The following is a 26415-nucleotide window of genomic DNA, read 5'->3' as shown; positions in this document are numbered from 1 at the left end:
TGCGCTTCCTCTGCTCTCACCATCTCCTCCTTGGAGTTCACCCAGGCCTGGCTTGTCCCAGGAGCGCAGGCACAAGCCCATCATTAAAGGCTTGTTTTAACAGGAAGGAGAATAATGGCCAAAAAAAACCCCCAAAGACTTGATCTGGGGAATGGAAAACACATGGGGAGTTTCTGTCCTTCTCTGCAACAATCACCAGCCTCTGACTGTTTTGTTTCAGTATTGCCCTCTCTGGTGCTCTGGTAAAGGTTGCACTCTTTGGAAGAGCCCTCTCCAGGAGTAGCCAAAATGTTCTGGTTTTGAGACTTGTGATTGTGAACAACAAATTCCTTTGCTTCATCATTAATAAAACTGGAAAAAAAATAAAAGGTTTTCTTATCACCTCTGCTTAACAAATTTCAGGCATGAGGAGTCAGCATCTCTTCCAAGCAAAGAAGCCACAAAACACACACACACACAAAGTGTTTCTAGAGCAGCTCTGATCAGTTCCCTGCCCCCTACATCCGAGTCTCAGACGTGCCCACCATGAAGGACAGCAAACCTGTGCCTCAGTTTCCCCTGCCCTCACTCCCTGCAGTGCTGGGAACAAGAGAGAAGCGAGAGACGTGCAAGTGAGAGAACAAGAGCAGGAGGAATTTGTCCTCCATGGCCCTTTACTATAGGACCTTTCAGCGATGCTCCTCAGGCCCAAGAGAAAAATATTCTTGGCCCCAAGTGACCAAGAGAAATTAAAGCAGAGAGAAACCAGGGGTTGTTCTCAGCAGAGAAGCTGTGAGAAGCTGCCCCATCCCTGCAAACGTTCAGGGTCAGGCTGGATGGGGCCCTGACCAGCCTGGGTTAAGAGCAGTGTCCCTGCCCATGGCTGTGGGACTGGAACAAGAGGATCTTTAGAGCCCCTTCCAACCCAAACCATTTGAAGGGCCAGGAAGGATGGAGCGTGGAGATCCTGAGAGCAAGGACATCTCACATCTCCAGGCCATCAAGTGATCGATGAACCCTTGCCTAGGAGCACTCTCCTACCTCCCTGTGCCGGCTCCAGCAGCTGCCCAGGCAGAGCAGCCCAGCTGGGGCCGTGCCATGGGGTTACCCAGCCACATCTGCCCACATCTGCCCCGTGCTGCACCTCCACCATCGCTCACCACTGCCCCTGCTCCCCTGGAGTCAATCCACCCTCTTCTGTTTGCCACTGAATCCAGCTCTGGCACTGCTCTGAGATTTATGCTCCACACAAGCAGTGACAGACAGCAGGGTTGGGAGGTTAAGGAAGCAATATTTCCAGAATTTGCATAAAACAAGGGCATTTCATAATTTAGCTGATGCAGATTTGGATAAGATGAAATTGTTGGCCATTTTATAATTAGATGGCTAATCATAAAATAACCTTTGCAAGTCATCAAAAACCATTATTATACAAATGAATTCCTGCTTGGTACTAAACTTACTTTACCCTCGTCCTTGAGGACCAGACACAGTAAAAGGCAACCTTTTTTTTTTTGGTAGAATTCATTCTGCAGCCTGCCCCATGGTTTTACTATGTTTTATGGATCACAAATGCTTAATCAATAATGCAGTGCTTTCAGGAATGATGTTCTTTCTCCTGTCTCTCTGTCTGGAATTGTTTGGCTGGCTGCTCACAAATCTTTTGACATGGATTCATTGTTCTGGAGATACCCTTCCCTGCATCTCAGGGCAGATTCATCAGCTGAGCTGCAAGGAGTGGGAAGGTTTATTGGGGTAAAAAGAGACGTCATGGCAAGCAGGTAGAATCATTGCTCTGGGTTTGCTGGTTGACTTGTCAGGCTAATGAATGGCCCTAGAAAGCCATTAAGTATGCAGCTGCTGGAAGATCCCTTCTTCAGCAAATAAAAACAAAGCTGGAGCACCTCTTCCCACATGCCAGCACTGCTTGGCTCAGAAGAAAGGATAAGAGAGGCAATTGCTGCCCCCTTCAAGCCCAGGAACATTGTGCATCTCAGCGCCTGGATGTGGAGATGATGTCTCCCACAAAAGCAAGTTTGCTTCCCAGGGTTTTCTCTGCCTTAATTTCTGTCCAGTTACAGAGGAATGGATGTGTTGCTGCATTAGAGCTCAAGAGGGGGTCCAGCATCCCCAGCACAGACCCCCATACTCATCTCCCCCCATATCACATTATTTCTCTGCCCTGCAGGGCTGTTGTGAGAACTGCACTAAGCTCACACAAAACAGCACCAGCACTGGGGGCCAGCTCAGCTCAAAACTCACACCAAGCTTCAGCAGCACCCTGGGCTCCTGTCACCACATCCACCCCAGCACCAACAACTTCTGCAACTCAGACTTTGCTTCAGGATCAAGGCTTGAGGGACAGAGGCACTCAGAACAGGTGCAACTGTCTGGAGATGGGAAAAACTGGGAGAAAATGGCTGGATGTTTCTAAACCTGGAGTCAAGGCAACAGCCATGGTCTGCAGGGCAGCCCCTGCCCAGGAAAGGTGGAGAGAAGCTTCCCTAGGAATAGTCTCTGTAAAACAAAACCACCTCATCCTGTCCTGTCTGTTTAACTTTCCATGTTCAATTTAAGAGGAATTAACTGTTGTAGTTCAGCCCTAATTTGTGTGCAGTGTGCAGCAGGTACTGCCCGTGCCTGACTTGGCCACCTGAGCAAATGTTGGACCTGCTCAGGCCCCGTGGACAGACAGGAGGGAGGGCAGGGTCTGGCAGGGTCTGGCCCATTAGCCAAATCCCCTGGGACTGCATTTCTCCTGATGATCTCAAAGCACTTGGGCAAACAGAGATAACCCCAAAGCCCCCCACACCTCCACGTGCAGGTGGGCAAACCCTCAGCTCACAGCAGGGGCAGCAGGGAGGAGTCACCCAGGGCCACTGTCACAGACATCTTTCATGAAAAAGCCTTTCCTTAGGGTTTTTCCTCCTAAGAAGCTGAGAGGCCTCAGGAACAAAATGTAAACAATGATTATCTGCTGCTGTGGAATGCAACAGGTGGATCTGTGATTGGTCTCATGTGGTTTTTTCTAATTAATGGCCAACCACAGTCAGCTGGCTCAGACTCTCTGTCCAAGACAGAAGCTTTTGTTATCATTCTTTCCTTTTCTATTCTTAGCTAGCCTTCTGATGAAATCCTTTCTTCTATTATTTTAGTATAGTTTTAATATAATATATATCATAAAATAATAAATCAGCCTTCTGAAACATGGAGTCAGATCCTCGTCTCTTCCCTCATCCTGGGACCCCTGTGAACACCATCACAGGCCACCAGGGTCTGCAGCCCCCTGGCCACCCCCTTGTCCCCACTAGGTCACATCCCATCCCTGCTCCCCACAGCAGATGGATCATCCCACTCATCCCAAACACACCACAGACACCTTGAGACACCATTTCAGTATAAACTAAACCAAGACCTCACCCCTAGCTCTGCTGCAGCCCCTGGGATGACCCCAGCGAGAAGCAGGACACACAAGGACCACCAGGTCAGGGAGCCCGCAGAAGTGGGGAGCCCTCAGGCTTCTACCTGTGCAGCACAGAGCAGCTGCAGAGCACTGAGTGTCCCATCAGCTGTGCAAACAGAGCACTTCAGGGTCCATCACACAAGCCCCTTCTCACTGCAGTATGTTTATATTTCAATTAGCAGCTTATGGGCTGATTACCCTGTTGTTACCCGGTGCACTGTGTGCAGGGCTGGGGGGCTGCCAGCAGGAAGGGGGGTTTCCAGCAGGAAGGGAGGCTCCAGGAGGGCAGGCAGGCTCCAGGAGGGCAGGCAGAGCCCACACTCACTGCCTGACTCTCCTCACAGGGTGCTGCTAATGCACCCCTCATCATGCACTGCTCATTGCCCTGGGGCTGCTTCCTTGGGGGTGGAGGAAAACCGAGGTGGGAGAAGCAGGACAGAGCCTCTGTGAGGCTGTTGAGATGTGGGATGTCCCCAGCTCCTCACCCCTGCAGCACATAAGGCAAGTAATTCATAAAATACCATGGGGCTTTGGTGGGGCTTGGTCATCTCCCCCCAAAGCCATCAGTTACCTGATAACACCAAAGTCTTATTTTTATCCTAAATAAGAGGGATTGAATAAACTAGGGCAGGTGGTGGAGGAAGAGGATTAAGTCCATAAACCTTTTTTTTTTTAAGACAATAAAACTACTTTAATATGTGGGTCATACATCATTTACTGCCTCACACCTGCCTACATCTGCACACTGCAGCTCAGACATGCACATGATCCTCCTCTAAACCTGCTGCTAATCCTAAAATCCTAAAAACTGTTGACCCATCATTATTAATTAGCTTGCTTACCAAAGCACACAAGAAAAATGATGATGTTATTAATTTCTGGGCTACCTGCTGTGATGCCATCTTGGGCAGGGGCAGCCTGACAGAGAGGCTGTGGAAGGATTTCCCTCCCCAGCAGCACCCCAGGAATTGGCTGCACCCCCAGAGCAGAAACTGGAACCTGGAACTCCTCAGTGCAGGGTAGTGTGTCACCATAGCAAGCATGCAATAAACATAATTATAGGAGAAACTGATGATTATTCAGAGGAGCGTGTGGGCAGCAGCAAGCAATACATGATGTAAAAGCATTTCAGTAACTGCAGCAGAGCTCTCCAGATCTCCCAGATCCATATTTTATGAGGAGAGCAGGCAGAGGCATCAGCAGAGGGGGTAACTCTTTAACCTCAGTACTGCACCAGAAGCTCAGCATGGTCAGGGTTTGCCTACACCTCCTGCCATGGACGTGTCTGGGTGTCACAGAGCTGGTGGCACCCAGCTGTTTGCTCCCGGGTTTGTTCCAGAAATTTCTCCTGAGGAAAGGACACACTGGTGCCTTCCCACCTCGCTCTGCCTCTCCCACCACCCAACAGAGACCCCAGTGGGGTGCAGGATGACCCCTGGCAGCAGCAGAGGGGAGCACTCTCAGCTCATCTGGGAGGACACCAGGCTCTGTCACACAGCCCCAGCCCTGGCTGGGAGCCTACCTGGGCACTCTGAATCAGTTCTTGGCCCCTGGCCTGAGCTACTTCCAAGCCCAGGCAGGCTGGTGGTGTGTTGGATTCACATTATTCATGGCTGGGGTGATGGGAAGCTGTACCAGACACACACACACAGCCCCACCAGGAGCTGATGTGAATGCCTGGGGCAGGTTTCCTAACAGAGCTATTATGGATTTAAATGATAGCATTTTCCAAGCACTTGCAGCAAGATGTTTTCAAAAGCCCCATGTGCTAAGCCTTAGCTGAATAGCTGAGTGATCTCTTGCAGAGATGGGGACCTAGAAAAGAGGAATTTAGTTGATTCCTTATCAGCAATACCTAAAATGGCTTTTTTTTTTTCTTCCTAGGAGGAAGACTTATCCTTAGAAACAGGAGCTTTGCTTTCCTGTCCAATGGAGAGCTGAAGCCCTTTGTCCTTACTGCATCATCCAACTGTGCTCTCACCAGCTTCCCACCCTGACCTGGCTCCTTCTCCATCTCCCAAAGTCCATCTGATGTCCTGGAATCATCCCTGGCCCAGTGCTGTGGCCAGAGGGGCAGGAGAAGGGAACAGCCAGGCCAGAGCCAACTGGGCACCAGTAAAACCCCCCAACTGGAATCTTAAAGAAAAACATATGAGGGAGATGGGGAAGGTTTTGCATTTGGCTTGTCCTGATAACAGAGGAAACTCAGCAGGTCTCCAGCCAGCCACAGAATTCTCAAAACACCCATGACAGACACAGCATGGCCTTTTATCAAACTGAAAAAATGCTCACCTCCCTTCTTTTTATCTAAAAAGACACCTCTCAAGGTTGCTTACGCAGTGAAGGCAAAGGAGGAGCCACACAAACCTGTTATGCTTCAGAGTGGCTTTTCTGACATAAATACCTGGTGTGAATCCCCTACCTGACCCAAAACCAGGACAAGCTGCATGGGGACAGCTGACAGAGAGCACCCAGAGAGCATCTCCCAGCATTTACAGCTCAACAAGCCATCCTCCCTGGGGTCAGCCTCTGCCTGGGCACAGGGAGCCAGCACAGCACCAGATCAGGGCTTTCTTCTTGGAATTTCCTGGCTTTGGGTGCACAAGAGTGGGGTATGGCTGGGTTTGAGCTGGGAAATATCCACAGTACCAGTCTGGAGGGAAGTGCTTTGTGAGAACATTGTGATGGGAGGATGCAAGAGCCAGGAACACCAGCCTGGACAGAGGCTGAGGGTTGGGAGTTGTCCTGGTTTAGGGCAAATCTGGGATAAAACCTCCAAAGGGGCCCCTCCAGAATGCAAACCCACACAGCCCCTGCCCACAACCGGGTCGGGAAGGATTCCTTGGAGAGAAGTGGAAAGAACCTGTTTATTTAACAGGCACAGCACCCCCAGCACACAGAATGAACAATACCGGGTGACACCACTCTGTCACCGCTCTGGAAAAGATGACAAATTCAGAAAGTCTCTCTGGGGGTGGTCGCTCTGTTCTCAGTCCCTCTGGCTGCTGCCCAGAGTAGGCCCCGCTAGGCCACAAAGGGGCCCAGTCCGGAGCAGGCTCGAGGGGTTCCAAGAAAGGGAAAGAAAAACAGTCCAGGGAAAATTCAGACTGCTTAGCTAAACTAACTAATGAGCAGAAACAAGAGTGAGCAGAAGCAAAGCAGGAGCAAGAGTGAGAGCAAACCAAAAAGCCAAAGCAGCACCATGTACTGCCCTGTCTGTGTGTCCCACCAGCTGTAGGGGAGCAGCTGATAACAAAACAAAACAAAACTTTCACTCCTCAGAGCCAGTCTTGAAGGCACAGAACATGATATCCAGCATGAACAGAGCACACAGATGGGGATACAAGCATCATAATGTCATCCTAGGACAGGCATGGTCAGCCCCAGGTCTTTGGCCAGGAGGTTCCCAGGCAGCAGAGGGCCTTTCCTTTCACACCAGCACCAAAAGCATCACAAGCTGTGCCTGCAGGCAGCAAGGGGTTACAGTTTCTTCTCCTCTTCCTCTTTACTTCCCCAGGAATCACAGAATCTTGGAAGAGACCTTCAAGGTCATTGAGTCCAACCTGTTCCCTTACACCTCAACAAAACCCTGGCACCCAGTGCCACATCCAGGTTTTGTTAAACACACCCAGGGATGGTGATTTCACCTCCTCCCCGGGCAGCCATCCCAGAACTTTATCCCTGGAGTTCCCTGGCAGTGCCCTAGCTCTAAAACCACTCCCAGCAGAGCTCACCTGTCCCTTCCCCTGGGGAGGAATCAGCACAAACGTTTCTCACTGAGAGCTGGCAGGTTTTCCAGCCTGCTGTTTCCCTGCCTTTGGGTTCTGCTCCTCTTTACCCACTCCTGAGGGGGACAGAGCAGCTCCTCCCTGTGCAGGTCACCCAGCAGGGTGAGAAGAGCTCCTGATTTCATGGACAAGTATTTATAAGAAGCTCGTGCTGGAGCCTGTGCTTCACCTCCCTGTTTTATTTTTAATCTCTGTTTCATAGAGCTCAGACAATTCTTTCAAGGTTCCCATGAATGATCTTTATCCCTTCTGCAGCTCATTCCAATTCTGCGAATAAAATCCCTGGGTGGCCCTGAAAGAAGAAGAGAAAAAGGATGACATTTGAAGTGAAGTAAGAAACTAAAAAGAGAACATATTTTTGAGGAAAACTCACAATTCAAACACCAGCAAACCATAAACAAGTGTGTTTGGCATCTGAAGATCCCAAAAGCCTGTGCAGGGAGAGGTAAATAAGAGATGAAGGGGGGGTTATCTGCAGTTCATGGGCAGAGGGACTGGGGGGGTCTAAGGAGGGAAGGTGTGAACTGCACACACATTTTGTGTCTCTCACAGGGCAGGGGAATGACCTTGAGGTCAGCTTGAGCACAGCAGTGATGACAGAAGCATCAGAGCACAGGAAAGCTGCCAGAAGCAGAATCCTGACCTGCCCTGCCCCAGAGAGCCTCTAAGCCCCATTTTTAACTCTCTTCTCCAGGCAGGGAGGGATCCTTTCCACAGGCAGTTTTGGGACATTTCTATTCTTCTTCATCCACTCCTTCTTGTAGCAGGAAAGTTCATTTCATGAGCCGAGGGTCCTTCCACCCTCCTGCATCCTCATCATGCCCTCCCCACTCTTCACCGATTTCCATCCTCTTGAATCAACCAGTGCTCAGCCCATGTCAAAGCCATGTGGCTACCAAGGATGATTATCGTCCAAGCTGGGTCTGAAATTCGTGTCCCTCCCCTCTTTGACACCGAGCAGGAGGGTGTTTGCCCTCCCCTGGTGATGCTGCGGCCATCCCTGCTTCACTCCTGCCTCTCCCAGCGCTCCGGGAGGGAAAAGCAGCTGCGAGGAGGGGAAGGATGCGCTGCCTCAGCCTCGTCCAGCTGCTCCTCGGCGTGGCAACACTCCCCCTTAGCGGCAGGAGCGGAGAATAATCCTTCAAACCAGAAATAACTCTAAAGGAGGGACAAACCATCTCCTGGCTCAACACGGCTCTGCCTGGGTGTTAATCCAGCTGCATTGCCACGGCGTGGGATTGGAAAAAATCTGGCCTGACATCCAGAGAGAGAGAAAAGATTTCTTTCCACAGAATTCACAGAATGACCAGATTGGAAGAGACCTTAAAGATCATGGAGTCCAACCCAGCCCCAACCTCTGAACTAATCCCTGGCACCCAGTGCCACATCCAGGCTTTGTTACACACACCCAGGGATGGGGACTCCACCACCTCCCTGGGCAGAACATTCCAGAACTTTATCACCCTTCCCATGAAAAACTTTTTCCCAATCTCCAACCTGTATTTCCCCTGGTGCAGCTCGAGGCTGTGTGCTCTGGTTGTGTCAGTGCTGCTGCAGAAAGAGCCCAGCCCCAGGTGAGCACAGGCACCTTTCAGGAGCTGCAGAGAGTGATGGGGGCAGCCCTGAGTCTCCTTTTCTCCAGGCTGAGCACCCCCAGCTCCCTCAGGGGTTCCTCTCAGGGTTTGTGCTCCCAGCCCCTCTCCAGCCTCTGGATGTGCTCCAGCCCCTCAAGGTCCTTCCCAAGCTGAGGGCTCAGAACAGGACACAGCACTCCAGGTGTGACCCCACCAGTGCCCAGTGCAGGGCAGAATGCCCTCCCTGCTCCTGCTGCCCACTCCATTCCTGATCCAGGCCAGGAGCCATTGGCCCTCTTGGCCCCCAGGGCACTCTGCTGGCTCATGTCCAGCTGTCTGTCCATCAGCACCCCCAGGTCTCTTTCTGCCTGGGCACTCTCCAGCCACACCATCCCCAGTTTATAGCAGTGCAAGGGGTTATTGTGGCCAAAATGCAGGACTGGTCACTGGGATTTATTAAAGTTCATCCTGTTAGACTCTGCCCATCCACCCAACCATTCCAAGTCACTCTACAGAGCTCTTCTCCCTTCCAACAGATCTACCCACGCTCCCAGCTCAGTGTCATCCACAAATTTACTAACAAAAGCCTCAATCCCCTCCAATCCCCTCATCCACCCCTTGCAATGAAGGATGCTGGGTGCAGCCCCAAAGGCAGAGCAGGGTGGGTTTTGCAGGAGGGGGTCAGGCAGTGTCCCCAAACATCCCCTCAGGATCATGGGCTGAGAGGGAGCCACAGGGCAGGACAGGAGCCGTGGCAGGGAGGGCTCCAGAGAGCTGCAGCTGCAGGGATTATTAGGCAGAAATTAATCTGTAAAGAAAACTTAGCAACAGTTAGAGCAAATATTGATTTTGTGTTTATCTGCTTGCACAGGGCCTGAGAAATGGCAGATTTAGGCATTAACTGGGCTGTTTTGGCTTAATTCAAACCTCGATTTACACTGACCCTGGGAATAGACCAGTACATCAGCAGAATTGAATTTAAAATTTCTATCTTTTTTCCTCTTATCTGGTCCTTTTCTGCAGATCTGACAGCAATTTTGGCACCTGTTACCTCCTGTACAATTACAGATAACTCACTTTATTTTCACAGCCAGGGATTGGGCTCTCCCTTCCCCAATGGACTGAATTAAGCACTTTCAGTAGCCCAGTGCCCCTGGCTGAACTTAGAACTGGGCACAGCAGAATGGCACCAAAACCCCAAAAAAACCCCAAACTCCATCTTTAAAGACACCACTGTTGTACAAGACATCCCATTCCCTGGGCTGGCTGCCTTGCTCAAAGTCAAAGCTTTGAGTGAGCTCTCCAAAACTGAACAAAGTTTGAAAAATTCTAAGGGGGATTAGGAATGCAGCATCTATTCATTTTCCTACCGCATCTATTTAGTATTTTGGGAAAACAAACCCAAACATAAAGCATTTACAAACACAAACCTGCTATAAAGTATTAGATTTGCCTTTCACAAGCTATTCTGGCCACTGCCAGCCTCACTGGTACAGGCCAGAGGCTGCCCATGGCCAGGGGAGGTGACCCTGTGCTTGTCCCCTGGGTAGTTTTCTGAGTCTTTTCACACCAGGGGATTTAACTCCCTGAAATTTCTCATTCCTAACATCTTCTCAGTGGAAACATTTATGTCCTCACCCTGGACCCTTTGGTTTCCACAGGAAAATGTTTTCCCCTGACCTAGTATTGTATTTTAATATTTGATTATTGTGCTCAGGCAGAGATGAAGAACTGCAGTTTTCTCACTCCAGAAACAGGGGCAGGCAGGATTTTAATTTTCCAAAGCACAGTTACTTTCCTGTCCAGCTGCAGTCAGCCCTTAGGACAAGTGGTCTCCATCTCTTGCAAGACCCAGGAGCTGCTTAGCTAATCCTCAGCATGTGCCTGCCCAGCTAGAATCATCCTTTTAATTTCCCAAACCCCTAAACCCACAGGTTAGAGCATCAAAAAAAGCACATAGGAAATGTTACAAGGTGATTGCTGAGCAACTACTCAATAAAAACCATAGCAAAGGCAGGAGAGGAAGCCCTTTGCTGCTGTCAGTAATTCCCAGGATCAAAGCATTTTTTGGCAAAGCAGAAACCCTGGACTCCCCACCCCAACCTCAGCATCCCCTTGCACTCATCCCAGGGTCCTTTCCTGCACTGAGCAGTGCTAAAGCCCATGGAACATCACTGAGGTGTAACCAACTAATATTGAGCTATTAATGATCCTGTAATGGAGAATTTCCTCTACTCTGTTACTAAGGAGTCCCCAAAGGTCAGCAGGGCAAGGCTGGCTTGCAGCAGGCCAGGGCTGCAGGGTCTCCTGCCACAGCTGCCAACATCTGGGGAGCTCCAAAGCCTTGGAATACAAACATGGATCCCATGCCCACACAGAGCCCTTGCTTTGCCAGGGCTGGTCTTATACCCTGTTCCCTAGCTGAGCCTCATCATTTGTCTTTTTCTTGTATTTCCTCCAGATGTAAGAAATGCCCAAAAGATGAGGAATTTCTCTGTTCACCACTTGCATTCCTCCAGGTCAGATCTCTCCCTGTGGGTGTGGAACCAAAAGAGTCCCCCGTAAGCAACCTGCAGTTTGCACAGGCTTTAGCAGAATTAGCTGTGAAAACGAGATAAAAAGGTGTGAAATCCCTCCAAGCAGCAGGAAGGAGCCCAGCAGCTGAGAGCCCTTGGAGGGACACACAGCAGCTCCCACTGCTGACCACAGAGCTGTGTGAGCTCAGTGCTCCTCAGCCCCACTATGCTCCATCCAAAGCAAGATTGCCAATAAAAAAAAACATGGATGCCCTTTTATAATCTCCTTACTCCACTATTTTTACTCTTCCCAGCTGGAAACAATGTCCTGTTAGCAGTCAGGGCACTGCCACAACCCAGGAACTCCAGCTATGATATTCCCTTCCCACTCCTGGTAAAAATCCTTTAAAAAACCCTTTTAAAATCCTTTAAAAAACTTTTTTCCATGTCTGGACTCAACCAGAGAGTCATCTGATCTGTTGTGGAATGCAAACTACCAAAAGACAAACTTTAAAGTCAAGCAGAACATGGAGTTTGTGCAACAAGCTGGGCCATGGGAGGGGATTCCTCCCACACTCAGCCAATGCTCCTGGAACACTTTCACCCTGGTTTTTCATTTAAAGCTAAATTAAACATCCAGATTTCCCTTCGTGAATGAAGGTTGGGCCACTCTGTGTCACTGCAGAGGCCTCAAGGGACATCAGCCAGGGACATGGAGCCTCAGACTGAGAGGGGTCTCCAGCTCCAGCCACAGCCAGCATGAAGTTCAACTTCCATGAGATTTTTACTGGAAAGAAAGCAGAGCATCCAAACTCACAGGAAAAACAAAGCAAGTGCAACTTTTTTACCTCACCAATGTCTATTCCTGGGCCCCAGGACAGCCAAACCACACTGGCAACCTCCACACTAGAAGCAGCTCCCTTTTCCAATTAAAAGCTAATTCTTTTTTACTCATCAGCTATGCCAGACCTTGGTATTTTTCTGCCCCTTGAGCTTTCTCCATAAATATTCTGCAATGCAGGATAGCCAGCACTGCCTGGATTTACAGCCTCAGAGAAGCAGTTTATTCTGTCTCATCCTCCTTAAATTTGGGGGCAGCTCTCAGACAGGGGTGCCAGGCTCACAGCCTGATTTATCCTGCAGCAGACCCTGCCTGCTCAGAGCTCCCAGCTCATGTCAGCTCCAGGAAGGAATTGCAATTCCAGGCTTGGGTTTGTGCAGCCACCAGTGCAGGAACAGCCCAGCCCACCAAAGCCCCAGCAGAGAGGGATGGGTTTATGACGATTTTTCTTAAAATAACACCAGAATGGGAGCAGCTAAAGCCAGGCTTTCAGACAAGTGGTCCCAGCTGTCTTTCCAAAGCAAACACTGCAACAGCAAGAAACAGAAATAAAAATTACTTCATGGATTTGCTCCAGCCCCGAGCTTGTAAAAATGAAAAATTACCTGGGTTTCTAAACCTCCCTCATTTCCCAGGATCCAAGGTTTTATTAATAAGTTTGTCAGCAAGGATTTTTTGACTCTATTTCCAGCATAAGCCACAACCTGAAAGGAGATTTGTACAGGCCAGCTCTGGTTTTCCACCCTGGGGTGGGCACATCTTTGCTGTGTGCACAGCCCCAGGCAGAGGCAGATCTGCCAGCCTGGCTTTGGCCATGGAAAGCACATCACAGCTCACCCAAAAAGCTCTTCCTGTTCTGCCGAGCTGCTCTGCAGTTTTCCCAACACCTTTCCAATTGCAAAGTTAATATGTTGCTAAGATCCCCACGTTCCATCCTTGGCTACCTCAAACCAGGGCAGTGCTACTGTTCCCACACTGGAATAGCATGGTGCAACTTCAGTCTCCCAAGAAAGGGCAACAGAAAGGCTCTGCTACATCAGACACTCCTGCTGCTCCTCTCCAGCCTCCATCCACCTCTGCAGGGATCCCAAACCTGACTCACAGCATGGCACCTGCCCATAAAGTAGCCATAACTTAGGATGTTCTCCCCACACACACTCTGAATTTCATCAGCTTTTCCATTCTCCTCCCTGCTGAGAAGCCAACAGGAATTCAACAACTTTCCAGGACAAAAAGCAAAAAGCCCACACAAAACCCAGCACTTTGCCGCCTTCCCCCAGTGCTGTGAGGCAGAGGCAGAGTCCAAGGGATGTGAGCACCATCATTTATTGGAAGAGGGAGCACAGTCGTGGGGAGAGGCCCCTGCTGGAGCCATGGCAGGACAAAGCAGCACCACGGGGAGCAAGGGGCTCCAGGCACAGGTTACCCCACAGCACCACACCCTCCCTCCTCCTCCAGCCCAGGGAGACACTCCATCCCCTGGGGAAAGCCAGGAGGGACACTCAAGGCATGCAGCAACCTTCACAAAGCCATTGCTGAGGTACCAGAGCAGCAGCATTTATTCAGGGATGCTGTGAGGCTGGTCTCCAGCACCTGCTGCTCCAAGGTGCAACATGGCTGCTGCTTCCACTTTTCCAGAACTCACGTCTTACAGAGAGAGGTCTTGCTGTCAGCTCTCCAAGCCCTCCTTGTTTGCCTTTCCATAATGATCCCAAAGCTTGCATTCCACACACTAGCCAGCAGTTAGCCCAATTTATTACAATGTAGATCTACCTGGGAACTGAAGGGAAAAAAAAAATCCACTCCCATATACTAAGGCATGGCAGAAGATATTTTTTCCTGTGGTTCCCCCTCCACTTATTAAAAAGGTTTAAAAAATAAGATTAGAAAGCAGAACAATCCTTCATGATAAGATTAAGGTCCTTGATGTGTGACTCTGTTTCAATGTGCCCAAAAACTGTCGAGCTTTCTCCTGCATGAAGAGTTGGTCTCGAGTTCCACCACAGGCCACTGCTTTCCAAGCCCTGGTCATCTGCAGAGGGAAGAGAAAGGATGTGTACAACACAGTCAAGGCCAAGGACACACATCTTGTGACATCCTGTTCTAAAAGACTGCAAAAATAAACAAAACTAACAAGGGAAATAAAACTTCAGAAACCATCTCACAACCAGGAGGAACTTGCCCACCACCAGTTACTCCTCATATCTGAGGTGGTAATTTCTGGGGTTTAGGGTCAACAGTTTCCCAGGTGAGTGCTCCACTTTCAGGGCTTTCCATTACTTGCCTCAAGACAAAAACCCCAAAGCACGAACCTATTAAAATTCACAGCCCTGAAGATATTCCAGAATGCTAGAAGAAATTCAAGCACAGCTTTGGAGTTTATTGCCAACCAGTTCAACTCCTACAGGAGCTGCTGGGCCCCAGGTCTGTTTTGATCTAATGCCATCCTCAACAGCAATCTGGTGCCTTCAGTCTCAGCAGGGTCCCACTGCACAAAGCAGGAGCCAAAACCCAGGAGTGCCTCAGTCTCTGCATGCAGAAAGGGCACCCATGAGGTGATTCTGCACTCCAGGAAAGCCCCTGAGGATCCCCTGGTAAATGCCAGGACAGAGGCAGTGCCCTGAACTGGAAATAACTGCACTGCAGGGAACCAGGGCTCCAGTGCTGGCCACAGCAGCAATGTCCCACACAGCCACAGAGTGGCTTTGGGCCCACTGAGGCTCAGCCCACAGCTGGATGAGCTTCCTTAACAAAAAACTGCCTGCCAGCAGCACCAGAGCAGCACAATAAATCCCCAGAGGCAGCAGCAGCACAGACTGCCCTGCTGGCTGTGGGCAGTGGGATTTCACTGCACACCTGTGCTCTGTCACACCAGCTGCCTCCCTGTCACCCCCAAAGTTTATTTATACAGAGCCATTAGCTCTCAGAGCAACACAACCCTGGTGAGGACAGGAGGAGAAATGGAAGCGTTTAAGAAGGGTTTATTTTGGGAAGGAGAAGGAATTACTCTGGCTGAAGGGTATTTATTTGTCAGAAGAAATAGGTTTCACAAGACAGCTCTAATGCAGGGACAGATCCCCACTCACTGCAGTTTCCTGAGGACAACCCTGCACTTTCCTGGGATGGGAAAACATCATCACAGGAGCCCCCAGTTGCAGTTCAACCCCCCAACAAGGGCAGCACACGTTTCCATCCCCACTGAAGCTACCAGAGACCTCAAATGACTCAACCCAAGCAAACACCTACAAAATCATGGTCCAAATTTCCATACCTAAGCTACACTTAGACTTTATCTAAGCCCAGCAAATAAGGATACCCCTCCACGAATGCATCCTGCCTGTGAGTGGTAAAGATTGTAGAGAGATCTGTTTATGCCCCAGAGGGCATTTGTAGGCTCCTGTGACTCCAGCACAACTGTGCAGAGCTGAGGAGCAGAGCTGCTGTAACAGCACCAACCTCAGCACTTGGTACAAGGTGCCACACTGCCCACTGGAGCTCTGTACTGCCACAGGGTCAGGATAAAGCAGGATAAAGCCAGCCTATGCTGCCTAAGGCACACAGCCTTCCCCACTACCCAGAAAGACCCTAAAAAACACAGGGGTGGGAAATACCTTCCTGTTTAACCTTTATACAGCACTTCAGAGTTGCTCTGCCCTGAAAAGCAAAAAAAGATGAGCTTGCTGCTGTCCACTCAAGGAGTGCCCACTGGAAAAAGGAAGGTTTACTTTACTGCCAGAGCAGTCATCCAAATTCCTTTCTGGGTGACAATTCCCATGAGGAAATCCAGGGCCAAACATGCTGAGCAGGCCATAGCTGTGGCTTTGAGGAACATAAAATGGCACCTCTGGCTCAGCATCTCCCAGACCTGGTATAAAGACAGCCCTGACAGTGCAGGGATGCCTGTGCAGCAGTTCAGAACCCCATCCCTCACTCCTCAAGGGACAAGGGCTGCACTGCCAGATAAACTCCTGCCTGGGAGAGCAGTGGCTGCTGCAGGGCTTACCGGTTCTGGTGGTCTGAAATGGCTTGGCATTTTCCTGTAGGACATTTTCTCTGGCTGCACTTGCACAAAGGCTCTGTTGAGCAAACCACTGTCATTCTTCCTGCTCGAGGAGGACAGGTTCAGGGACCTTGACAGGAAATTCACTGGCTGCACCAGGAGAAAAAGTATAAGGAAAGAAGAAATCCAGCCCTTCATCCCCATGGGCTGTTCAAAGGTAGCTCCAGGCTGCTACTGCTGCTTTGCAGAGTTTTTTCAGAGCACAGCCAGCTCTGCCCCTGCTCAGAGCACACAACCCCTCACCTGGGCTCTTTTGAAACACACAGTCTTGGGCAGGGCAGGCAGGTTTTGTGTCATGTCTTCATCCACAATATCCAGGGCCAGAGACTTCCGGACCTTCTTGATGGGGCTCCTGCGCAGCTGGGGAATGTGGGGACACCAGGGTCAGCACAAATCCACCCTGCAAAGTGCCACCCTGGGGGCCCACCAAGGCCACACCTCAGGGGGAAGATGTGTGCAGCCTTCCCCACTACAGGGCACAGCAGCTTTCAGTGCCCCCCTCCTGGCACCTCGAGCCACCAGTTTAGAGGAGCTTTTAGTAGGAAGGGGAGGCCACCAAGAAACTGAGACTTTTCATGCCATCCCACAGCCTTCTGAGAGCCCAACTTGCCCCAGGTGTTCCAAGTGTGCCAACAAGCCCTGAGCTCAGCTTAAACCAGGACACTCCTGGAGGTGCTTTAAGCAGGCTTTAACCTCAGGCACCTCTTGCTGATTAAAAGAGAGCAGCCACAGGGCTAAAAACATTTTGGCACCTATAGCAGGATGAATCTAACCAGCCAAAACACTCCTTAAGAGCACAGGGCAGCTTAGCAGCTGGTATGGATGCACAGCCAGCTCACCCCTTGTTTCCTCTTCTGTTTCTCAGGCTTCACATCATCCTCGATGATGAGTTCAATGCCAGCTTCACTTCGGAGCACCTCCTTCAAGTCTTCTTCCAGGTGAGGAGTCTGGGGCTGGGGTGGAAAGGCAGAGAGAGCACCAGACTGTCAAAGTTCTATGCTGGGCAGGCTCATAAGCATTTCCCTCAAGGGACAATGGGGTCAGGAGAGCCCACAGAGAGAGGACAAACACAAAAACCTATTTGCTTCCCAGCTGGAAAAGATATGACAGGTTTTCTGCTAGCCTGATGGATTTACAGGATCTGCAGGTGCAGGGACTTATCAGCTGAACCCCAGTGTGCCATCAGGAGACCTGTGTGCACACAAGGCCTGGGAGATCCAGCCCTTCAGGGAGCCCTAGGCAGATTATTTCCCTGCTCCTCAATCCAAGCACTGCAGCCTGATGCAAGGCAGCTTTTGGCATTTTTAGCTGGTTTACAGAGGTTCTAAAAGTCCTACAGCTCCTTACAATGAAATAATCATTGTGACAATGTCCCCTTTACCCCTCCCCTCTCAGCCTGGCACTACCAAACTGCCCTTTGTTCTGGCACAGATAAGAGTTTGCTCCCAGCCCTGCCCCAACCTTCCCCAACCCCGTGTCTCATTTGCATTCATCAGCCCCACAAGGCACAGCCCTGCCCAATGATTACCAGAGGTCTAATTGGTCCATATTTCTCCAGGGCATTTTTGAAAGGCGTGGGAGTGTGAGGAGTATTGTCCACCACATATGTCTGATCTGGTGTGACAAACCTGGGAGCAGAGAGGGAAAGACAAGGGATCAGACAGGCTGTAACCCACACAAGGCCACAACCCAGCCAGCAGCTGAGCACAACAGAGGTCACTTGGCTGTGCCCCCAGTCAGCTTGGATACTCACTCCCTGCAGCTCAAAGAAGAGTGGTTTTGGGGGGGAAAGCAGTGATTTAAGGAAATCCCCAGCCTGCCTTGCCCCTCTCTCAGTAATACCATGACAAGCACTGAGAGCTGTGTCTGAGCTGGGCCAGACTCCTGTGTGGGAAAGGGAGGACTTACGCTAAGTTCTTCTGGAGCAGAGGGGTCTTGTCCCTGTGCAGTGGGGTGGTGACAATCACCTTCTGGCTGCACACAGGCGTGGAGGTCAGGGAAGGGTTCTCCAGTTCTAGTGTATCCTGTTTGCTCCAGAAGTTCAAGAACTGCACAGCACAGGAAAGAAAAATTGAAAACACTCAATCTCAAGCAGCCCAGCATTACATCACAAGCCATTACTTTTCCCTAAATATGAGGGAAACCCTGAAGTAGCAACAACCCTCCCAAACCTGTAGGGGTTACAGACTCACAGTTCTATACATGGACACACACACAAAAGGTGCCAGAAGGTGCCTCACACCTATAAAGATTATTCACTTCCCATAAGGGGTGAGCTGATATAACTATCAGAGCTACTAGTTACAGAGTGAAGTCTCTCCTTGCACTGGTAATCCCAGCTATTCCAACTCAGGCTGGCAAACATGAGGGAAATCCATGTAACACAAAGTGTACAAGTTAACAGGCCTTGCACTGAGCTGTCTTCAGCTTAAACTATGAGCAAACAACAAGCTGTGTTAGCTCTTCTAGGGTTTTACTTCCCAGCAGCCAGTAAGGAACAGTGTTTGTACTCAAGAGCTTGTGTTTGTGACATTCACTGATGGCTGAAGCTCAGCTTGAGGCAGGGCATGCACTTTTTGTCTTCTCAGACTCACTCCACACATTCCTGCCTTTTACACTCTGCAGAGCTGTACATTATGGGATATTATGGGTCCTGCTCTGATTTCTTCTTTGTGCTGGGCTTTCATTCAAATCCACCTGAACCTGCATTTTGGACTCTCCTGTGGTGCCTCTCTCTTGTCTTCTGCTGCAGAAACAGCAGAAATAAAGCCTGGAAGGTACAGCTGGGGAGAGTCTGGACAACAGAGCTGCAGGGGGAACTGTGCTGGAGAATGCAACAGCCTTTATTTTGATTTATAGACACAACTCCACCCCTTCTACATGAGACACTCATGGGTCTGACCACCACAGTGCCCCAAGGTGATGTGTGTTGGAGACCACATGTGAGGACACTGTGGGAGTCACAGCAAAGGCTGAAAGATCCTGAATCCCTTTTGCAACAAGGGCTAGGAGCATTTCCATAGGCACAGAAAGACAGATCTGCCCAAGGTGTTTGCTGCCCAGCCTGTCTGTGTGACTGAACTGCAAACAGACAGGGAAAGCAAGTTTTCACTGCTGCCACTCTGCTGCCCACACCTGGGGCAGCAGTGCCTTGGGGACAGCAGCAATGCCCTGGGGACAGCAGCAGTGCCCCGGGGACAGCAGCAGTGTGCTCTCCATCACACCCTGGTATGCAGATAGGGCTCCTTCCTCACGATGGGCATGTGCCCTGCCCCTCACACAGGGTAGCTGGGCTTTCTTAAAACTCCAGTCATTCCCAAATGGAGACACAGGCTGCTGCTCCCACAGGAAGGGCAGCATTGAAGAGAAGCAGAGCCAGAAACCAGCTCTGAGCCTTCTTTTAGTGCAGGAACACACTGTGCACACTGGCACGGCCTCATTCAAGGCAGGAGGAGCACAAAGCTGGCAGAGCTGACGGGAATACATGACATTAGGGCAAGAAGATACCTGAGATGGAGAGAAGGGCAGTGTCTTTACAGGGGTGCCCTTGGGCGTCATGCTGTTGCAGGAGTCGAGGAAGGACATGCTGGTGCTGGTGACATTCTCTGTGACAGGCGAGAGGGAGATCTTCCTCTTCTTCTGCCTCTTCAGCACTGAGGGCGGGGTGCCAAAGCTGCCCTCGGCGTGGGGGGAGATGGGGATGAGCTCTCCCTTGCTGCCCCTGCTCAGGTCAGAGATGGTGTGGCCATCCAGGCGGTACTCGGTGACACTGGGCAGCACCGGGGCCGCCTCACCGGGCGCTGGTCTGGCCGGACTGGCGCTGCCACTGCTGCTGCCAGCCAAGGGCTCCTCAGGCAGGTCAAACTGGCTCAGGTCACACCACCCATCTGGGTCCTGCACACAAGGGAAAGCGTCAGCAGCAGCCCAGGGTGGCAGCTGAGCAGACAGACTGGTGAACTGGGAGGTGAAATAAGTGGGGATGTGAGAGATGGCACCAAGCTTTGGAAGGAGCCTGGCCAGGGACAACTCAAGCCCTGCTTTCCTCTGCCACAGGCACAGCTGGAGCCAGAGCAGGGATCTGACCCACTGAAAGCTGTTGCTTGTGCACAGGGCAGGTTTTTCTATTTATGCAAGGCTGGTTTCCCTGTTTGGTTCACAGCACAGCTGCACAAACAGCTGCACCTCCTCAGAGAGGGCAAAAAAACCAGCTGGGCAGAGGGTTGGGGACAGGGACTGAAGGAAGCAGCTATCACTCAAGAGCAACCCACAATCTTGGGCACACCTGTAGAGCTGGGCACGGGGCTCTGGTGTAACCTGTGCAGCTAAAAGCAGATTAAAACTAACCAGACCACTAAAAGCAGATTAAAACTAACCAGACCAGTTCAGAAATGAGCTGCTTCACAGCTCCACCCCAGCAGCAACACCCAGCACCACACAAGCAGGCCCCAAGGGCCCACAGATGTGTTGCTCAACCTCAGGCACACCATCTTGCTATACAGAGGCAAAGTGACTTCTTCATGCCTCAGGCAGGCTGGGGGCTGCAGAGGCAACTTCCCTCTGACAGCAGCAAAGTGCCCTGTTGATTTTAGCCAGCCTCCCACCCTAGTGTGCCTCTGTCACCCAGGGGACCTCAGCACTGCTTGACTGCCTGAAAATAACTATTTTCAGTGAAGCTACCTCCATTGAAAGCAAATGGTGGCAGTCATGCCAGCGTGAAGGGGTCTGTCCTGCACAGTACAATGGGCTTGGCTTATTTCCAGTCTGTCCTGTCCTATCCCACTCCAGGACAGGACAGAAAGGACAGCCAGCGAGGACAGGCCTCAACCATTACAAAAAGGAGAGCTGGGCACACTCTGGCTGACAAAGAAGGGCTTGAAATCAAGTTTGACAGCACTTCCAGCCTCCCACACAGGCACAGCCCATGCACAAGGACATCCAGCTAGGAAAAGCTACAAGGCCACAGCAATATTGGCAGAGCTGGAAAGGTCTAATCCAGCCCTGGAAAAGAGACAGGGGGAGGCTGCAAGGCAATGACAGACCCAGTCCTCCTCAGGGTGATGATCAGGGGGATCCAGTAATTTCACTCAAACAAAAAAGGGTGAGGATAACACTAACAGTAACTGGAGGAACAAGGGTCTGTTACTTACAGATTCAATCATGTCCAGAGCTTCACTGAGGGCTGGGGCACAAGCTGGGTACAAATAGTTGGCAGCTTCAACAACCCATTTGTATGGTGATTCGACCAATGAAGTGCCATCCTCGGGCACTGCATCATCTGGGGTCCCCTCCACATTCTGCTCTGCCACTTCTGCAGCTGGCAGCTCCAAGGGCAGCTCCTGCACACCTGTCACTTCCTCATCACTGACATCTTCTTCCTTTATTTCAGAGACATCCACTGGCCAGTTCGGCAGGACGTTCTTGGCACATACAACAAGGAAAGGCCAGACATCAGCAGAAAGCAAGGGAACAGTGTCAAATCTTGGGGACAGAGAGCACCTGGACACATTCAGCTTTGCCCCCTCTCCTCCCTGCCACTGGGTTTGTTTCACATCTCCATTCTCCTCACTGCTCTGTCCCATACACTAAAGAGTCCGTGCAACATAACAAGCACAGGACTCTTTAATTGAAGATTTCACTTAGCAGTGTCCCAGGAGAAAGTTGTACTTAGGCTGAGCATGTAGCACTAGTTCTGTTTCCTATTTATCAGGAGCCTGCCTTCACAAACTACATGCTGTCTTCGTGAAAACAATCACTGGGTGTACTTCCCTGCTTCCTTTTTTTAGAGGAAAGGAACACAGTATCTCTTCACCCTGCTCCCACACACACACTGTCTGGAGCAGCCTCCTCCTCCCACCAGCAACAGCACAATGAAGCCAAAAGAATATTCAGGGTCTAAGACAGACTTGATGCTGGGATTGGCAAGGTAACAGCTCTAGCAGGCTGCTGTCCTCTGCCTGGATAACACACTCAGGCTCCTGGAGAGAGAGATCTGAGAGGCTGGGGAAGGCACAGACTGTCCATGCAGACATGGAAAAGGCAGTGAGAGGCAGCAGAAGGGGGGATAAAGAGCTCCAGAATGCATTAGCAGGGCAGGGACTGACCCAGCTGCCTGCTGCAAGTGCAGTACCTGGCTCTCAGCTGTCGTCTGACTTTGCCTCTCCTTGTTATCCACCTCCACGAGCAAGTACAGAGACTTGGACTCCTTGGTTTCATTGAGGAAACCTCCTGTGTCCACTTTCCTCTTGATGGTGGAGTTCCAGTGATTCTTCACAGCATTGTCAGTCCTGCAGAGAGAACAGAAGGGAACAAACCATCACTTACAGCACTTTAAAGCACAGCTAGCAGCTCCACCACACTCCCCAGACCCATCCCAAGAGCCTAACACAGGGAAGGGAGCAGTGAGCAAAGAGGTCCTACCTCCCAGGCAGCAGCTTGGCAATCTCTGCCCAGCGGTTCCCCAGGACCTTGTGGGCCTCAAATATGATGCGATCCTCCTCCTCTGTCCACGAGGACTTCTTCACCTCAGGGTTCAGGTGGTTGTGCCAGCGTTCCCGGCACTGCTTCCCTAACCGCCCTTTCAGGTGCTTGGCTATCAGGGTCCACTGCTTGGTGCCATATTTTTTAACCAGTTCAATGACCTTTGGAGAGAGTGGGAGGGAAATAAGGAAATGGGAAAAAAAGAAAAAAAGGAGGGGAAGGTCAGTGCAGTCATCTTCAGGCTTTGCTCTTCGCCTTTCCTGGGACTAGGAAGGGCAGACAAAGGAAGGCCCCTTTGGAGGACAAGTTGGAGAGAGCCAGAAGGGCTATCAAGTGTTCCAACCCTCATGAGAGCAATGATTCTGCCAAATTTCTGTAGGAGGCTCTTTCCATGCAGACATTTTACCACAGGGCACCTGTGAATGCAGATGACCCCGACAGAAGATGGGGTGGAAACTGGCAGGTGCTCAGATGTAGGAACACATTCCCATATCTGAGCAAGGGCCAAGTCCCACCTGCTCCAAGCCTCCTCTGCCCTCCCTAATTCCAAGGACCTGGCTGTGTGACAACTGTCCCCATCAGTTCTGCACAGGCCTGCTGCTCCCTTTAACAGTGTGGTACACCCAGGACAGACAGGGCTGCAGCTCCACGCCCTGACAGCACCAGGACGCACAGGGAGAGATCCAAATCACTTCAGAACCATCCACTTTGCCTCTTACCCTCCACCCAGGGCTTTGTCACTTCTGCCAGAGCCCCAACACAAATGTTTCTGGGCACTGAATCCATTCTGGGCTCCTAAAATATCCAGGGCACAGTCAGGATGAAACAATCTGCGATGTTCAGCCACCAAAATCCTGGCTGAAGAGCTCTCAAAGAACGTTTCTACCCTGACCAGCTGTGCTGAGCTGAAAGGTGCAGGCAGAAGTGATGCTCATGTAACAAATGTTCCTGCTGCAGACTCTTGCCTTTCAAGCACAGAAAAATGACCAAAGATGCTAAACTGAGGCCAAGGAGCTGGGCCAAAGCAATGAGGAGAGAGCTGGAGCCTAGCCTGGCCAGGATGGGTAGGCTGGCAGAGTCAGGACAAGGCAAAGGGAAGGGGAAAGCAGGCAGCAACTGCTCTGCTTTAAGAACAGGGAACAACATCAGGAGAAGCTTCCTTAGGGCTTGACAAAACATAATGGGACCAAAGGGGAAAGAAGCTGGGAGCAGGAGTGCTAAAGAGCCAAACTAGGATGTTCTGTACCAGAAACCCTTGGTAAAATTGGGATTTCACTCCAACTTTCCTTAAGTACATCAAGGTGATGAGTCTGTCTGAGCTGGCCCCTCTTGGCTGACTCTGGATTCAGCAGAGAAACAGGCTCACAGAAGTCATGATTCACCCAGCCAACCTCAGACATCCACTCCAGCCTGCCTACTGTGGCACAGGAAATGCCAGTTTTATTTTCTCTTAGATCCAACCTGGCCAGGCCAGGTGGAGACCTGCCAGCAGGCAGATGAATTAATTCCCTTTTCAGCTCTCTCCCTTGGCAGCACTGTACTGTAGCAGCACTGTGTGAAAGGGGGAAGGTGTTTACCTGGAGAGGCCTAGATCACATCACATCCTGACCATGGCTGCCTGGGCTGCTCAGGGCAGGACAGAGAGCTGCTCTCACAGGTACCCACCAGGGAGAACAATTACACACAGTGTACAATGCCTGAGGAGGGGTCTGACATCTCCACCCTCTCTGCAGACAGAGACAATCCAACACTCTGATCCTCTCAGCCCTGACTTACCTTCTGATCCTCCTCTTTGGTCCACGGGCCCTTAACCAGGTCTGGGTTCAGCACTCTCAGCCACCGGTACTGACACTGCTGGTCACTGCGGTTCTGGGGACAGCAATGGGAACAGCCTTGTGTTAGACCAGGGGCTCCAGAGGCCCAGAAACCTCCCAAAGTGACAGCAGTCCCCATACGCACAGGCTGTCCCACAGAACACCTGCAGAAGCACATAGAGAACACATATGGAGGTCCTGGGCCCAGAGCACCAGACACAGGGACAAGAACCCCAGTTTCTCACCAACAGACTCACCATGGGAAGCCCTCTGTGAAAGAAGGTCTCCCTACCCTGAAGCAGCCCCATTTCACAGCTTGGAGCTGTGAAGTCAGACCAGAGTCAGAAAAGAGTCCCACTGCACCGACACAGGGAACCAGCAACATGCAAACACTGGGATTCCCAGCTGGGCATGGGGTCACTCACAGGAAAGTGGCTGGCCAGGAACTTCCAGTCATTCTGTCCATAATGGCTCACTAACATCTTCAGCTGCTCATCCTGCAAAGGACAGAAGCATCCACTTTCAGATACACTGAAAACACACACCATAGGGCTGATAACATTAAAAGAACAAGTTAGATGTTTTGAACTGTCAAGGTTTTGTTGGCATTGTGTGCTCAGGGGAGGAAGGCAGTTCACACCAGTGTCTAGCAGCCCTCCAGTACATGGAGCCCAACTGGAACAGACTGATTCTGAGCTCTGTACTAAGACAAGCTCATACATTAAGTACAAAACAAGAGCTCAGCTTTGTTCCTCTACAGTCTGGTTCAAACCCTGTGGCAAGGGCCTGTTTATCCAGCCCCAGAACACTCCTGAGCAGACAGTCCATCTCCCAGCCCAGCCACTGGCTTTGTCTGGCCAGGAAAGCTGACTGATTGAAGTGTATCACCACCTGCACAGTGCTCTTCTGTCTTTCAGTGCTACAGGACTCTACAGCATTTCTTTTGTGATTCCTGCTATAGCCTGAGTATACAAACTCCTACAGCTCACAGAAAGCCTGTCAGAGACTTCCTTTTCTGTGAGCTCTGGATGGCTCAATAATGAAATTATTCCCTGCCCAAGGCTTTGATCCCTCCACAAAGGCCACCTTACTTGGTGTTCTGACCCAGCTGTAGTTTTCACACAGCACAAATTGATAATGAAACTGGGAGAAAGGAAGAGAATATCCTAGTCAACTTCAGGCTCTCAGCCAGGATGACTAAGCCATAATCCCAAGTGTCAATGCTCTCTGCTCTTGCTCCAGAAAAAGGAATACATTCCCACTGCACATTTCAGCTCGTTGGAGGCCTCAGCCATCATCTGGACTCCTCTGTGTTCACAGGAGTGCTGCAGGCAGTGGTGTTTCACTCAGTACTCACAGGCTTAAGTTGAAAATGTTTGAGCTCTTGCTCTTCAGGCTGCACTTCAAACTGCCCTGAACCTCCGAGCTTCATTCAGGCCTGAGCTCATTACAAAAGACACAAGGTTCTCTCCAGCAGCAAGACAGGAGGAGGTGAGATCGTGGCCAGCAGGTGAGGGTGGGGTGGAGTCACCCAAGCCCAGGGTGCCATGTCAGAGGCACCACCCCAAAGCACCTCTCTCGGCAAATGTCAGGCTCTCACTCACCTCTTCTGGTGTCCACTTGACCTTGCACCTGCCATCCCGCTGCTCCGGCACATCCAAATCGGTATCCTGGTAATGCGGCTCATCCTGGTCCTCACTAGGGAGGAAAAAAGGAAGATTATAATTTCTACTCGATAAAAAAGCAGGAGAGGGAGCAACCTCCACCCTACAGAGCAGAGCTCCAGATCTCCCCCTTCCAGCACCGAGCCCCAGCCTCACCGACACCCACCCACACACCCCAGATTGAAAGGAGATCCTTCACTTTAGGCGCCAGCTGGCAAGTTTTATTTTGCCCAGAGCAG

At 50.9% G+C, this 26415-nt stretch overlaps 1 protein-coding gene across 1 annotated transcript in view; it reads right to left on the bottom strand.

The window, feature by feature from the left end:
• Nucleotides 1–13462: 13462 nt before the first annotated feature.
• MYBL2 (MYB proto-oncogene like 2) overlaps nt 13463–26415 on the bottom strand; it is a 13672-nt gene continuing 719 nt past the window's right edge. Inside the window, exons 2-14 of the mRNA XM_005422346.2 lie at nt 26117–26210; nt 24938–25009; nt 24475–24567; nt 22639–22859; nt 22349–22505; nt 21369–21638; nt 19729–20115; nt 18130–18269; nt 17750–17849; nt 17061–17174; nt 16465–16581; nt 16165–16311; nt 13463–14193 (exon numbers count right to left, since the gene is read on the bottom strand). Coding sequence (XP_005422403.1) covers nt 14065–14193; nt 16165–16311; nt 16465–16581; nt 17061–17174; nt 17750–17849; nt 18130–18269; nt 19729–20115; nt 21369–21638; nt 22349–22505; nt 22639–22859; nt 24475–24567; nt 24938–25009; nt 26117–26210 — 2041 coding nt within the window. The 3' untranslated portion in view covers nt 13463–14064. The remainder of the gene's footprint in view (nt 14194–16164; nt 16312–16464; nt 16582–17060; nt 17175–17749; nt 17850–18129; nt 18270–19728; nt 20116–21368; nt 21639–22348; nt 22506–22638; nt 22860–24474; nt 24568–24937; nt 25010–26116; nt 26211–26415) is intronic.

The sequence above is a fragment of the Geospiza fortis genome, unplaced genomic scaffold, assembly GCF_000277835.1.
Source record: "Geospiza fortis unplaced genomic scaffold, GeoFor_1.0 scaffold188, whole genome shotgun sequence".
Classification (NCBI taxonomy): domain Eukaryota; kingdom Metazoa; phylum Chordata; class Aves; order Passeriformes; family Thraupidae; genus Geospiza; species Geospiza fortis.
This window is presented reverse-complemented; position numbering and strand designations above follow the sequence as displayed.